This window comes from Leptonychotes weddellii, chromosome 3 (assembly GCF_054177405.1).
Source record: "Leptonychotes weddellii isolate Sample4059 chromosome 3, ASM5417740v2, whole genome shotgun sequence".
Classification (NCBI taxonomy): Eukaryota; Metazoa; Chordata; class Mammalia; order Carnivora; family Phocidae; genus Leptonychotes; species Leptonychotes weddellii.
The window spans coordinates 40,571,517-40,584,658 of NC_138371.1; the positions used below are offsets into that span (position 1 = coordinate 40,571,517).

Below are 13,142 nucleotides of genomic sequence, written 5' to 3' on the forward strand. Positions count from 1 at the left end.
AAGTGAGTTTTATATTGTATGTAGATATAAAATATATGACACCAACTGCACAAAGGACAAGGGTAGTAAAAGTGAAATTATACTTGCAAAGTTCTTATATTGTGTGTCTGGAACCCTATTAACTATAAACAGATTATGATAAATTAAGGATGTATATGTTCCCCAAAGCAAAAAATAATGCAAAGCCAATAGAATTAAAATTAAACATTAAATTATATTCTTTTAATGCTAAAGAAGGCTGCCTGTCTCCCACAAAAAGGAGGAACTGAGGAACAAAACAAAGATGAAACAAGAAAATGGTAGACCTAAACCTAACTGTATCAGTTATTACATTACATGGACTAAATATTCCAACTAAAAGGCAGAAATTGTCAGAGTGACTTTAAAAAGCAAAGTCTAGGGCGCCTGGGTGGCTCAGTCAGTTAAGCGTCTGCCTTCCCCTCAGGTCATGGTCCCAGAGTCCTGGGATCAAGTCCTGCATCGGGTTCCCTGCTCAGCGGGGAACCTGCTTCTCCCTCTGCCTGCTGCTCCCCCTGCTTGTGCGCTTGCTCTTTGACAAATAAATAAATAAAATCTTAAAAAAAAAAAAAAAAAAAAAAAAAAAATCCAACTATATATGTCTACAAGAGTTATACTTTAGACACAAATAGTAGTTTGAAAGTAAAAGAAAAGACACAACATGCAAATGGATAAGCATAAAAAAGAATAGCTATTGTAATAGAAGATGAAATAATTATCAGTTTCAAAACAAGAAATTATACAACAGATAATGAGGGAAAAATCCTAATGACAAAAGGGGCTAACATCAGGAAGGCATACCATTCACAAATGTGTATGTATCTAATAACGAAGGTACAAATTACATGAATCAAAACTTACAGATCTAAAGTAGAAATAAATCCAGAATCATAGCTGGGAGACTTTAACACCTTTGGCTCAGATCATGATCTCAGAGTCCTGGGATCGAGTCCCGCATCAGGCTCCCTGCTCAAGGGGCAGTCTGCTTGTTCCCTCTCCCCCTGCCCCTCCCCCCGCTTATGTGCTCTCTCTCTCTCTCACTCTCTCAAATAAGTAGATAAAATCTTAAAAAAAAGAGTACATGTTGTATGATTTTATATAAATGAAGTTTAAGTACCAGCAAAACCAAAGTAGTGTGATGGAAGTCAAAACAGTGGCTGTGTATGGAAATTGGCTGATAAGTAGCATAAGTGAACCTTCTGGTGTGATTAAAGTATTCTGTATTTTGTCTGAGGCAGTGGTTACATGGGTGTACACATATAAAAATGCACTGAACTATATATACAGTTAAGATCTGTGTATTTCACAATGCTACATTTTACCCAATTTTAAAAACCATTTATGGAAGCACTGAAGACACAAACACTAAAAAAAGAAAAAAGAAAAAACCTTATAAATAACTAAATAAAACAGTTAATTCTACATCTGAAGAACTCCTTACACATCTACTGTAACATCAACATGGAATAAACAATTTCCTGAGCACTACAAAAGAAAATCTGTACACAATACTCCATTTACTATTTAGATACTAGTAAAATTAAAGTCACTCTAATGATAGCAGGCAAAATAAAAATTTTATGATTAAATTTGTAATGGATTCATAGCTAAATATTAATTTTTTCAGTTGTTATTTCTCACTAAACAGTCATCAGTGAAAAAATAAATTCAAATAAACTCAATACATCCAAACCATTTAATTTAATTCAGTTTCAAAGGTACAAGATAATGGACATTTTAAAATTGTACTGGGTAAAAACTCAAGACATCTTTTCTTTTGGGTTAATGAAACTTCTACAGCCAATCAAAGACAGTCTAGCATAGTGGTTATAGCAACCTTTTCTACAAAATTGAGATGCCTGAATCCCACCCTCAGATTTTCAAATTCTCCATGCCGAGATTGAGGTTGAACAACAGTTTCTGAAAGGCTCCACGGATGATTCTAAAGCATACCCCAAACTGAAAACCACTCTCAGGTGTTCAGTAAAGTGTAGCGGTTAAGAGCACAGACACTGGCGACTGACTGGTCTGCTGCTGCCACTGAGTAGTTCTGCAAATCTACACAAATTATTTAATTTTCTGTGCCTCAGGATAATCATTTGTAATATACAGATAATCTACATTTACGTCATAGTTTTGAAATATAAAATGAGTTAAAATGTTTCAAGTACTTAGAATAATGCTTGGCACCACAGTAAATAATTATAAATGTTTGCTATCATTTTATATCAAGAAACACATCTTACAATGAATGGGGCACATGACTGACTAAAGGCTGGTAATTATTTAAGCAACTTTACTAAAAAAATTTTTAAATGCAGTTTTAAATTTGAGACTGGAGAATTAACACTATTTCTAATCTTAAGTAACTCTTAAGAAACTGGGTAAATTCTATTGTAGGTAATATACATGAAACATTTTTAAGGAGAAATTTATACAGATAGGTGTTAGGAATGACATTCTTGGGCGAACTATATTAAATTTTAAAATTGAGAGTAAGAGGCAAGAGACCATAGTATGTTGTGTAGTTTGTACTCAGTACATGTTTGTTAAATACAGAAATGTTAGCTGGGTAAGAATGTAAAAAAGACCTTGTTTCACTGTAAACTAGATGAAAAATGCCTCTCTGGTTACTTACCAGGCTATATTCATAATCTTGTACATGATTTTCTCCCATTTCTATTTAGAATCTGAAGTTCTGGATTAGCTACATAAAACAGTTAATTTTCAAAAGTTTACTTTTAATACGTACTATAAGTAAATATTTTTAGCTCTGGGACATTCCAATTCAAGACTTTTCCCTTACGGTGAAAAATGAGTTCAAGATGAAGGTCACATTTGTAATTAATTATAATGTGCAAATTATCACATATGGTACTAATCTTGTGATTTACTCAATAAGTCAATTTAATTAGTTCCTTGGGAAATATAAAAAGCTATGTCCAAAGGAATATTAAGCAAATGTTAAGTAAAAACAGCTGCTACCTTTGACAATGTCATTAAGGGATTCAGTAACCTGAATGGAAAATATTAATTTTGATTTGACCAGTAATCAATTCAAATGTTTTTGTGACCAAAGATTACATGTAATTATAAAATTTATTTACCATTTTCAATACCCCAATTACAATATTATTCTTATTTTAAGTAGAAGTGTATTTTTACAGTACTGCAAATGAAAAGTTCAAGTTAACATCAATTGACTGAAATCCCAGTGGGCAGGCACAGACCTAAATCTGGCTTCTAATCCACCAGAGGAAAGGAGAAGAAAAGCAAAGGAAAAAATATCCAGAAAAGAAGAACTAAAAAATGAAGTACCCCCCACTCCAAAGTCTGCCCTAAGCTCTCAGCAGAAAAACCCTGATCCTAGGGCTTATTCAAATTCTTTATGGTTTACAAACCTTACATAATCTGGCCTGCCTTCCCTCAATTTACTTTACTATACTCTCTCATATTCTATTCCTGTCACAGAGAGCATCTTTAATTCCCTCAATAACACTATTTTACTTCTAGCTGTTTTATTTAGAAAATTCCCTATGCTCTTCTGATTATTTCTACTTAGGGAATCATTTCCTGTCTCACAGATGAGATTAAACCCACTGCTAAGTATTTTCATAACCCCTTATATTTATTTTAACACCAACTCACTGTATTCTATGATTACTATTTGTGTCTTCCTCACTATACTGCATCATTTATGAGTAGAGAAAGTATATTTTACTTACCACTATATCTGAAATGATTAGCTAGAGTACATAGGGCCTTGTATACAGAATGTCCTTAATAAATATTTCCTAACTGAAGACAGGTAGAAAGGGAGGAAAGGAGGGGAAGAAAGAAGGAGGGCAGGAAGGAAGGAAAAGAAAAGGAGAGGGCGCCTGGGTGGTTTAGTCGTTAAGCATCTGCCTTCGGCTCAGGTCATGATCCCAGCGTCCTGGGATTGAGCCCTGCATCGGGCTCCCTGCTCTGCAGGAAGCCTGCTTCTCCCTCTCCCACTCCCTCTGCTTGTGTTCCCTCTCTCACTGTGCCTATCTCTGTCAAATAAATAAATAAAATCTTTAAAAAAAAAAAAAGGAGAAAGAGAAGGGCAAGAAGGAAGAGAAGGAAGAAGGGAAAGAAACAGGAAGAATAAGAAAATAATGAAGGGAGGATAGGTGGAAAGACCCATTATCCACAGAAGAGGAGTCTACTCTGATATCCCTTAGCATTTCCTGCAGAATTTAGGATCATGGAAAGAATTCCAAGATAAATATTACAGAAAAGTGGTAGTTACTGTGATTGTTGAGTGTGATACCATTTTTGCCGCACTTTCTCACTGATCATAATTTTGGACACAGCCATCATGGTCCCCAAACCCCTGGCTCTGGAAGATTCTAACACAACATTTTGTGACATACAGTAAGCTCTCTGATCCCAAAATACTTATATTTTCTTCTATTTCTGGCCTCCAAATTAAATTTAATCTTGACTAAGCAAGTGAAAAATAATGTCAATCACAAGAGAGGAATTTTCTTTTCACAGGTTAAAAACTCTGAGTAAGATCATGAACAACGTGCCAGTCATTTTTCTGACATCATAACTCACAATATTTTATTTAATCCTCAAAACAATCTAGGAGATACTGTTCACACATTTTTACAAAAAAGCTAGCATAGAAAGAAACTGGAGTTAAAACCCTGTGTAGTTTCAGAGGTCTGGTCTTGACCAACACTGCCTCTTCTGTCTACCTTATGGCAATAAGATAGAGAAAATTTTGGATTCTAGAATACTGCCTGATGATAAACAAATTTTTAGACAAGGCCTATTAACCATAATCCTGTACCCTGATACCTTGGGGCCCACAAGAAGCAACAATGCTGACACTCCCCAAAAGTCAACTGGATCAATACCTGCTATTGTGAGGCTGTAAGGGAACAGCTATCTTAAGCTGTTACACTGTCCCTACCTTCTAGGAAAAGGAAACATCTATGCTTTTTCCCCTCCTTCTCAGATAATACATCACCTCCCTGGTCAATGCAATTCCACTTCTGTGGGCTTGCTGTACTAAAAGTTAAATGCACTGATCTTTAAAATGACTATGTCATTTGGATAAAACCAAAGACAATCACAAGGTGTGAACCTTATTTGCATCCTGATTCAAATAAACAAACTTTAAAAAAACTGGTATTTATTAAGTAATTAGAAATTCAAAGACTGAATATCTGGTGATATTAAGGAAATCTTGTTTTAAAAATTATAATGATTTTAAGAGCTTAGCACCGTGCCAGCACTAAATATGCACTTTGTAAGTGTTAGTTTCTGTGCTTGTAAGTTGTTATTATTATGAATAAATCATAAGTAATAAAAAAAAATTATAATGATTGTATTATGCCTATATTTAAAAAAGGAGCATTTTTAATTTTTACAGATACATAATAAAATATTTATGAAATAAAGGATATTATCCTAGGATATGCTTCAGAATAATAATAGTAAAAGGGGAAGTGAAGTGCATGGAGGTATGGATAAAATGAGACTGACCATTAGATGATGGTTCGTGAAACAGGGTTATGGGCTCACAGTACTGTTTTGTCTACTTTTTTTTTTTTTTTTTTAAAGATTTTATTTATTTATTTGACAGAGAGAGAGAGACGCAGCGAGAGAGGGAACACAAGCAGGGGGAGTGGGAGAGAGAGAAGCAGGCTTCCCGCGGAGCAGAGAGCCTGATGCGGGGCTCGATCCCAGGACCCTGGGATCATGACCTGAGCCGAAGGCAGACGCTTAACGACTGAGCCACCCAGGTGCCCCTGTTTTGTCTACTTCTGTGTATGCCTGAAAATAGAAAAAACACAACCGTCCCCACCAAAAAAAAAAAAAAAAGGTAAAGAGAGAAGCTAATTTATGGAGGTTTGCCTGTCAGTGTTTATAGTGGCACATGATGTGATGAGCACTGGGTGTTATATGCAACTAATGAATCACTGAATGTTACACCAAAACTAATGATGTACTATATGGTGGCTAACCGAATTTAAATTTTAAAAAAAGGAAAGTTGCATTCTACACACACACAAAAAATAGTGGTCATTATTATTTTAAATTGATAGTGTCTTTATAAGACAATAAGCGAATGAAAAAGTAAAAAAAAAAAAATCGGTCAAGTGTCCATATTTGTCACCAAATAAAAACTCTGAGTGGTAAGTTATGTTTAAATTTTCTTCAAGATGTTTAACATAATACTGAGATACCCTACATAATAATATATGATTGGAAGTATAATTCCACTCTTTTGTTTTCTGGTGGGCTAGATCACTCAAGACAGTACTTTGTATTTGTAATAAGTGCCCTAAGTCAACTATAAACACTCATCATATTACCTTATAATATTTATTTAGTTCATGTAATCTAAAAATGGCAATAAGTAGTTATATTCATCAAAGATAGATCAAACCACCTATTTACCTACCAAAACACCCCGCCACAGTTTATAAGTTGCCAATAAATAAAAGATTTTAGAAGGAAGCCTTCAGTTTGTACTGAATAGGGACAGTACTGACGCCACTAAATTGAATCTGTAAAAATATTGTAATTTTCATATTGTGTTACATATTTTGGAGACCAATTTAAAAAAGGGAATAGTCAAGATCTTTTTTAAAACCACCACTGTTATAATTGTTCTAATGCATAAGCTTAAAAAAGAGAAAGTCCTGTCATAGATTCTTTAACATAAAAGAAAAAGGAAATAGAAGAAAATATAGTTTTAAATTAAGAAGAATGGAAAGCCTTTAACTTCAAATTTTAATAATAAAGTAGTTAAGGCTTGTACCAAAAACAAAACAAAACAAAAAACTTCTCTAAATTTAAAAAAGTGATGCCAAAAAAGGTACTCTAGCCAAACCAAAAGGCATTTTCCATTCTACTTTTCCATAAATAAGAAGTTTAAATTTTTTTTTTAACCCAGTGAGTCATATAGAATGGAAATATCTCAGCATCAGGTCACATGCAAGCTCTGGAAACTTACTTCAGTTTTTCCTCTTCACTCAATGTCTTCCACAGTTCTTCAATTTGTACTGTTGTATCCTCCAAATTGGTCTTAGGATTTTCTGTGAGAAACTGAGCACGATGATCTTGAACAAAAAGGGCGCTTGCTGACATGGGTTTCTTGATTACCTGATTGCTAATTAAATCATACGCTGTAAGCTGTCCAGATTTGTTATCTACCACATTTGATTTTTTGTTACAGGAACCTTCACTGAGATTCTTTTGTTCAGGGCTTGGATAAGCATTATTATTGAGTTTACATACTGAACTTTCTTGAGGCACTAAAATTTTCACAGGTTCAATGTTTTCTCCCATTGAATTTTTAAGTGTATTTCCCTTGCTCCAGTCATCTGCACAGATTTCCAAAGACTTCTCAGGAACTGCTGCTTCCTCATTTTTCCTACTCTCATCTCTACTGTTTTTATTGCCATTTTCTGATTGGGTCTGCTTAACAGAACTTACAAAACAAGTTTCACTACATTCCTTCTGGGCATCCTCACATGATAAATTATTCACTGGGATCTGTTGAAATGTATTTCTAGTGTTTTTATCAATGTTAGAATTTTCACTATTAAAATTATCATAATGGTCATCAACATGTACCTGATGATTTAAACAATAATTAGTGTTTTTCCCAGATTTATCATTATGCACATCATTTTGGAAAGGAATGGCTGAAGAATCAACATTTGGATAATTATTTCCAGATGATTCCATCTTATTAAAAAGCACATCTGTTTCTGTTGTATTACTAACAACCATGTCAGCTGAGGAAACATCTGTTTTATTATTTTCGTAAGAATTTGTACTAGGTAGTGATCCATAACAAGTCGTCATCAGATTTTCAAGAGCAATTAAAACAGATTCCTAAAAATATAAATTAACAAATGTTAGGGAAAATTATGAAAATAATAAATAGGCAAGATTTAAAATAATATTTAAAAATATGTATAAACAAGCAACTCTCCCATGTGAAAATGGTTAGGACTGCATAAGTTTGTAAAAAACATAAATAAAAAAAATTATGCAAAAACTTACCTTATTCTGTAATAACACTTGACTTTTATCTGGTGTTAAATTTATGTCCACATCAGCTGTAGGAACATCAATTTTCAGAAAGAAAATGGGATACAAGCGAGTAGATTCCTTTAGGCACTTCAGATTGTAATAATGTCGGATTAGCTAGAAATATATGTAATAAAGAAAAGATAAAAATACCATGTAAAGATAGTACTGCCATCCTTAAATATAGCCAAAAAAGTATAGTCAGCTGAGAAACTGAGTGGATGTAATTATTTATGAGGAAAAGCAGTATCTAAATGGTAAATACTCATTTGGAGGCCTTGAACTTACATGAAGCACAAGCATTCATTAAGAAGTACAACTACCCAGTGCAACTGGCTTCACAGTTAAAAGATCATAGTGTCATGGATGTTTTCAAAGTCCAGGGTTCAAATCCAAACTCTGCTGCTTCCTGGCTATAATGGGCTTCTTAGTCACTAACTTCTTAGTTACTAACATTTCAGTTTCTTCACTATAAATAAGGATAATAATTCATCACAAAATTGTTGTGAAGTCCTATGTAAAACACCTCGTACAATGCTTAATAAATATTACAGTATCTATCTCCTTCTCCTTATTTTAAAGCAAATCCTTGGAAGTAGTCCTTATAACAAGCTGACAAATGACAGAGCTAGTTTTTATTTCCGATCCAAGTAATACTTTTTTTTCTAAAATAGATTACCTTTAATATGTCTTTTTGATGTATTGGTCGACTGTTTATAAAGATAAAACTCCTTTCTGGGGTTGAAAGACTTGTTAAAGAGTGGTCTGCATCATGCTTTGGAAGAAATCCACTTAGATAAATCTGCAATTATAATAAATAGTTACAGAATTAGTAAACACTGTCAACAATGAATGTGGGACCAAGGGTCTGGCTATATACAGTACAAAAGGTATAAAAAAATAAAATGGATTTTCATTTTATGGTCTCAAGAGTCCTATACTTGCTGATAACCATGTCTTGAACATTAACCTTAAATAAAACACAGAAGCATATTACACTGGTGTTCTTGGCCTGAAACTCTCTCTTCCTACAACTTTTTTTTTTTTTTTAAAGATTTTATTTATTTTTTTAATTGACAGAGAGAGACAGTGAGAGAGGGAACACAAGCAGGGGGAGTGGGAGAGGGAGAAGCAGGCCTCCTGCCGTGCAGGGAGCCCGATGCAGGGCTCGATCCCAGGACCCTGGGATCATGACCCGAGCCGAAGGCAGTCGCTTAACCAACTGAGCCACCCAGGTGCCCCTCTTCCTACAACTCTTAAGGAAAAATTGGCATTCATAAAAGCTTCATGAATGGGCATATGTCTTACTGTCATAGGACATACAGCATAAATACTGCTGTTTGTTCAACCCTATCTTCCTTCTTCTTAAAATTTCTTTTACCATTTAAAAATTCTTCATATTGTGACTTTCTTTTAGATATTTATCCTTTTCTTTTTAGCCATCTTTTCCTGTAAAGAAGTGGCTGTTTCTATCTTGTGGAGTCAATCTGATGGAGCTTTCATTTCTCATTTAAAAATCCTTTTACTCTTTGACACCGATTACAGTACTTTATTTCCATTTTTGTTTAGAGAACTTTTCTACAATCAAACCAGTTATTTTTATGCTCTTTCTCTATTTTGTAAATGTATGAAAAGGAGGGAGAAAATGATGAAGGATCCTAGAAAAAAATACCAGAGAGGAGAGAGAGATTGAGGAGATAGAAGCCAAAAAAAAAATGCTCCTATTTTTTACCTCTAAAGATAATACAGAGATTTGTAAAGAATACAGGACAGAGTCAGATTGACATGATTAAATCCTAGCTCCACTCCTAGCTGTGTGATCTTGGTCAAGTTATTTAAAATATAAGCCTGTACTCTATCTGAAACAACTAGAAACAGATGTATTTATATTAACCTGTTAAGAAACACTAATAGTAAAATTTCAGCTTAGGTCTAGAAAAGTGAGAGTGTCAGTGGAGATGCTATTTTTAGGTAAGCAGAAACCATGAGGCTCTTCACCAACACAGTGGGTAGGCTGCCATCTATGTCTATGGCTATCCCTACCCTACCCTTGGAAATAAATGTTTAAGGAGATGCATTACCAATTTTAGAACACTAAGTGCATTACTGTCACAGTGCCAAACTGTGCCAATTTAAAAAATAAATTAATAAAGCTGGATAATCCATTACAAAATGCTACTTAATTAACTGTAAAACTTCACAGCATTTATAAATGGTTGTATAATTTACCAGGTAACATGAGACCCTTCTTAAAGCACTGCTGAGCATCAGGAAGCACCTGTTTAGTCTCTGAAAGACTTACTGGGTTTGTGGACTTAAAACAAAACTGCCCCAAATAGGTAGGAATGAAAAATAAAATGAGGAAAAATTGGTAATATTGCTGGTGTTTTCCTTTTACACCACCTTAGTTGTCCACTGAATAATTTCCAAATACTGAGTTAAAAATGGCTTAGGATAACCTTAAGAACAAAGTACATTTAAGTTATATGGAAAAGTAAAATCAAAAAGCAAAGTCTTATAAAATGCTCTAAAAATAAAAATCAGGGTAGTTTATGGAAAAAGAATGTCTGTTAGAGACCGAATCAGTGCAAAAAAAAAAAAAAAGAGAAAGAGACTAAATCAGTGCAACCAAATAAAAAATTTGACCATACAAGATTCTGTAAGTATTCCTCAACCTAGAAAGCAAAACAAAAATGAAAGGCAAAAATATAAACAAATTCTTCTCCCCTGATTGCTCTGCAACTATGGACCTCTCCCTCCTTCTCTTCATCTCCAACCCCCTATAATCTGGTTTCTACTACCTCCAATAACCGACTCCAATGGACACTCAGTCCTTCTCTTATTTGATTCTCTGCAGACCCTTGAGAGTCCAAGATGGTGGAGAAGTAGGAGACCTAAATTTCATCTGGTCCCAGGAATCCAGCTAGATAGCTATCAAACCATTCTGAACACCTACGAACTCAACTGGAGGACAAGAAAAGAATAGCAGCAACTCTATGAACAGAAAAACGACCACCTTCTGCAAGGCAGGACGTGCAGAGAAGTGAATCTGCGGTGATACATGGGAAGATTCTCTGCAGACCCTGACACCGATGACAACTCTCTCATTTGGGAAGCATCACCCTGTTTCAGCCTTCTCTTTTGGGCTTTCTGCTTCCTTCCTGACACTTTCTCTTTAGTGTGGTTTGCTGATTTCTCTCCCTTTGCTTACCACCTATAAATGATGATGGTTCCAGTGAGTTCCATCATCAAAGCCTTTTTTCTTCGTCTCTACTCTCTGAGTAATTTCATTCACATCTATACACATACATCAGTGATACTAAGATACAGATATATAGCCTCCATTTTTTTCACCCCCAAATGCTTACTATTTTTAACTAGCTATCACAAAAATCTTCTCAATCTCATCACATTCAAAACTTGATAAAATATTTCACCCCACCGCTGCCCTGCTATACAACTGGCTCCTCCTGTATTCCTTTAGCATAATAATGAGCCCTGCCAGCGACCCAATCTGTCAAACCCATCTCCTCTCCTCTCAGATTCTGCTCAGGTAACCCTGACTGGTCTCCTAACAGTAGTTTCCTCTTTCAGTAAACCTCAAGAACAGCAGGGAGGGGCACCTGGGTGGCTCAGTTGTTAAGCGGCTGCCTTCGGCTCAGGTCATGATCCCAGGGGTCCTGGGATCTAGCCCTGCATTGGGCTCTCTGCTCAGCGGGAAGCCTGCTTCTCCCTCTCCCCCTCCCTCTGCTTGTGTTCCCTCTCTCGCTGTGTCTCTGTCAAATAAATAAAATCTTAAAAAAAAAAAAAAAAAAAAGAACACCAGGGAGTTATGTTTCTAAAGTAATAATTTAAGTACTTCTGCTCAGGACAGTGGGACAAGTTCATGCAGAAACTCCCTTCTCCCTGATTCCAACTGCAAATACATTAACAGTGATAGATAAAAATCAATTTTTACAAAAATCTCAAAAGACTGAACCATTTAAAAGTAAGACAACATAAAGATGTTAAGGATGCAAAACATAAGGGAGAGTGATGGCTGAAATCAAAAGCCCTATGTGTTCCTGTATTACAAACCAGCAGTGTCAGAAAAAAATGTTTTTGTAACTATGTGTGGTGATGGATGTAACTAGACTTATTGTGGTGATCATTTTGCAATATATATATATATATAACAAATCATTTTGTTGTACGCCCGAAACTAATATAATGTTATATATCAACTGTATCTCAATTAAAAGAAGAAACCATCTGTGTCAGTTGGAAATTATATTCTGATGTGGAAATAGGGACAGAAAACACATACAAGGCAAGAGATTAAAATCAGTCTTTCCATGTGAAATGGGCTGCTGAGACAGCCCTCTTCCTCCCCCTCAAAAATGCTTAAAAATATTGTGACCACTGTTTATGGAGCTGCTTGCAAGGGTCACAGGAAGGAACATGGATAACTCCAAAACCAAAAATAAAGCTAAGCAAAGTCAGCTAGGAAAAGGGGTCTATAAAATCCTGGCAGGACGAAAGGCATGAACTACTAATATTAGCACCTGGTTTTCAACTGGGGCCAGGAGGGGGGTGGTATCTGCCAAACCACGAGGAGGAAGAAGGTGGAGCGGGTAAAAACAAAATAACAAAAACAATAAACCTGCACGCACGATGACTGTGCAAATTAAAATTTCAAAGCATATAAAATAGCAGAGAATAAGAGAATATTCTCCCAGGAAAGTAGAAATGATAGAGCAATATGAAAAGAACTTTGAAAATAGTACATGTACCATGCTTTCAAAAGAGTAAAGAAAAGTTACATCCATTATTAAAAAAACCAGACGATAAAAAATTCAAGACTCATAAGCTATAAACAAGTTTAGAAGAGAATAGGAAAATGAATAAATTCTGAATCCTGGAAATGTACAGTTTTGGGAATAAAAATCAGGCAGCATTGAAGAATTTACCCAGAACCTGGCATGGAAAAATGCAGAGATAAAAATATCAAGAGAAGATAGATGTCAAAAGACAAACATGAAACAAAATAAAATTTGAGGAGT

The 13,142-nt window shown here is 35.0% G+C and overlaps 1 protein-coding gene across 4 annotated transcripts in view; it reads right to left on the bottom strand.

Annotated features, from left to right (window-relative positions):
• Nucleotides 1-13,142, bottom strand: part of PMS1 (PMS1 homolog 1, mismatch repair system component) — an 87,218-nt gene that overhangs the window by 12,289 nt on the left and 61,787 nt on the right. For all 4 annotated transcript variants that reach the window (XM_031037534.2, XM_031037669.2, XM_031037491.2 and 1 more), the window contains 3 exons: nt 8,780-8,902; nt 8,074-8,217; nt 7,016-7,902 (listed from right to left, as the gene is read on the bottom strand). In XM_031037534.2, coding sequence (XP_030893394.2) covers nt 7,016-7,902; nt 8,074-8,217; nt 8,780-8,902 — 1,154 coding nt within the window. The remainder of the gene's footprint in view (nt 1-7,015; nt 7,903-8,073; nt 8,218-8,779; nt 8,903-13,142) is intronic.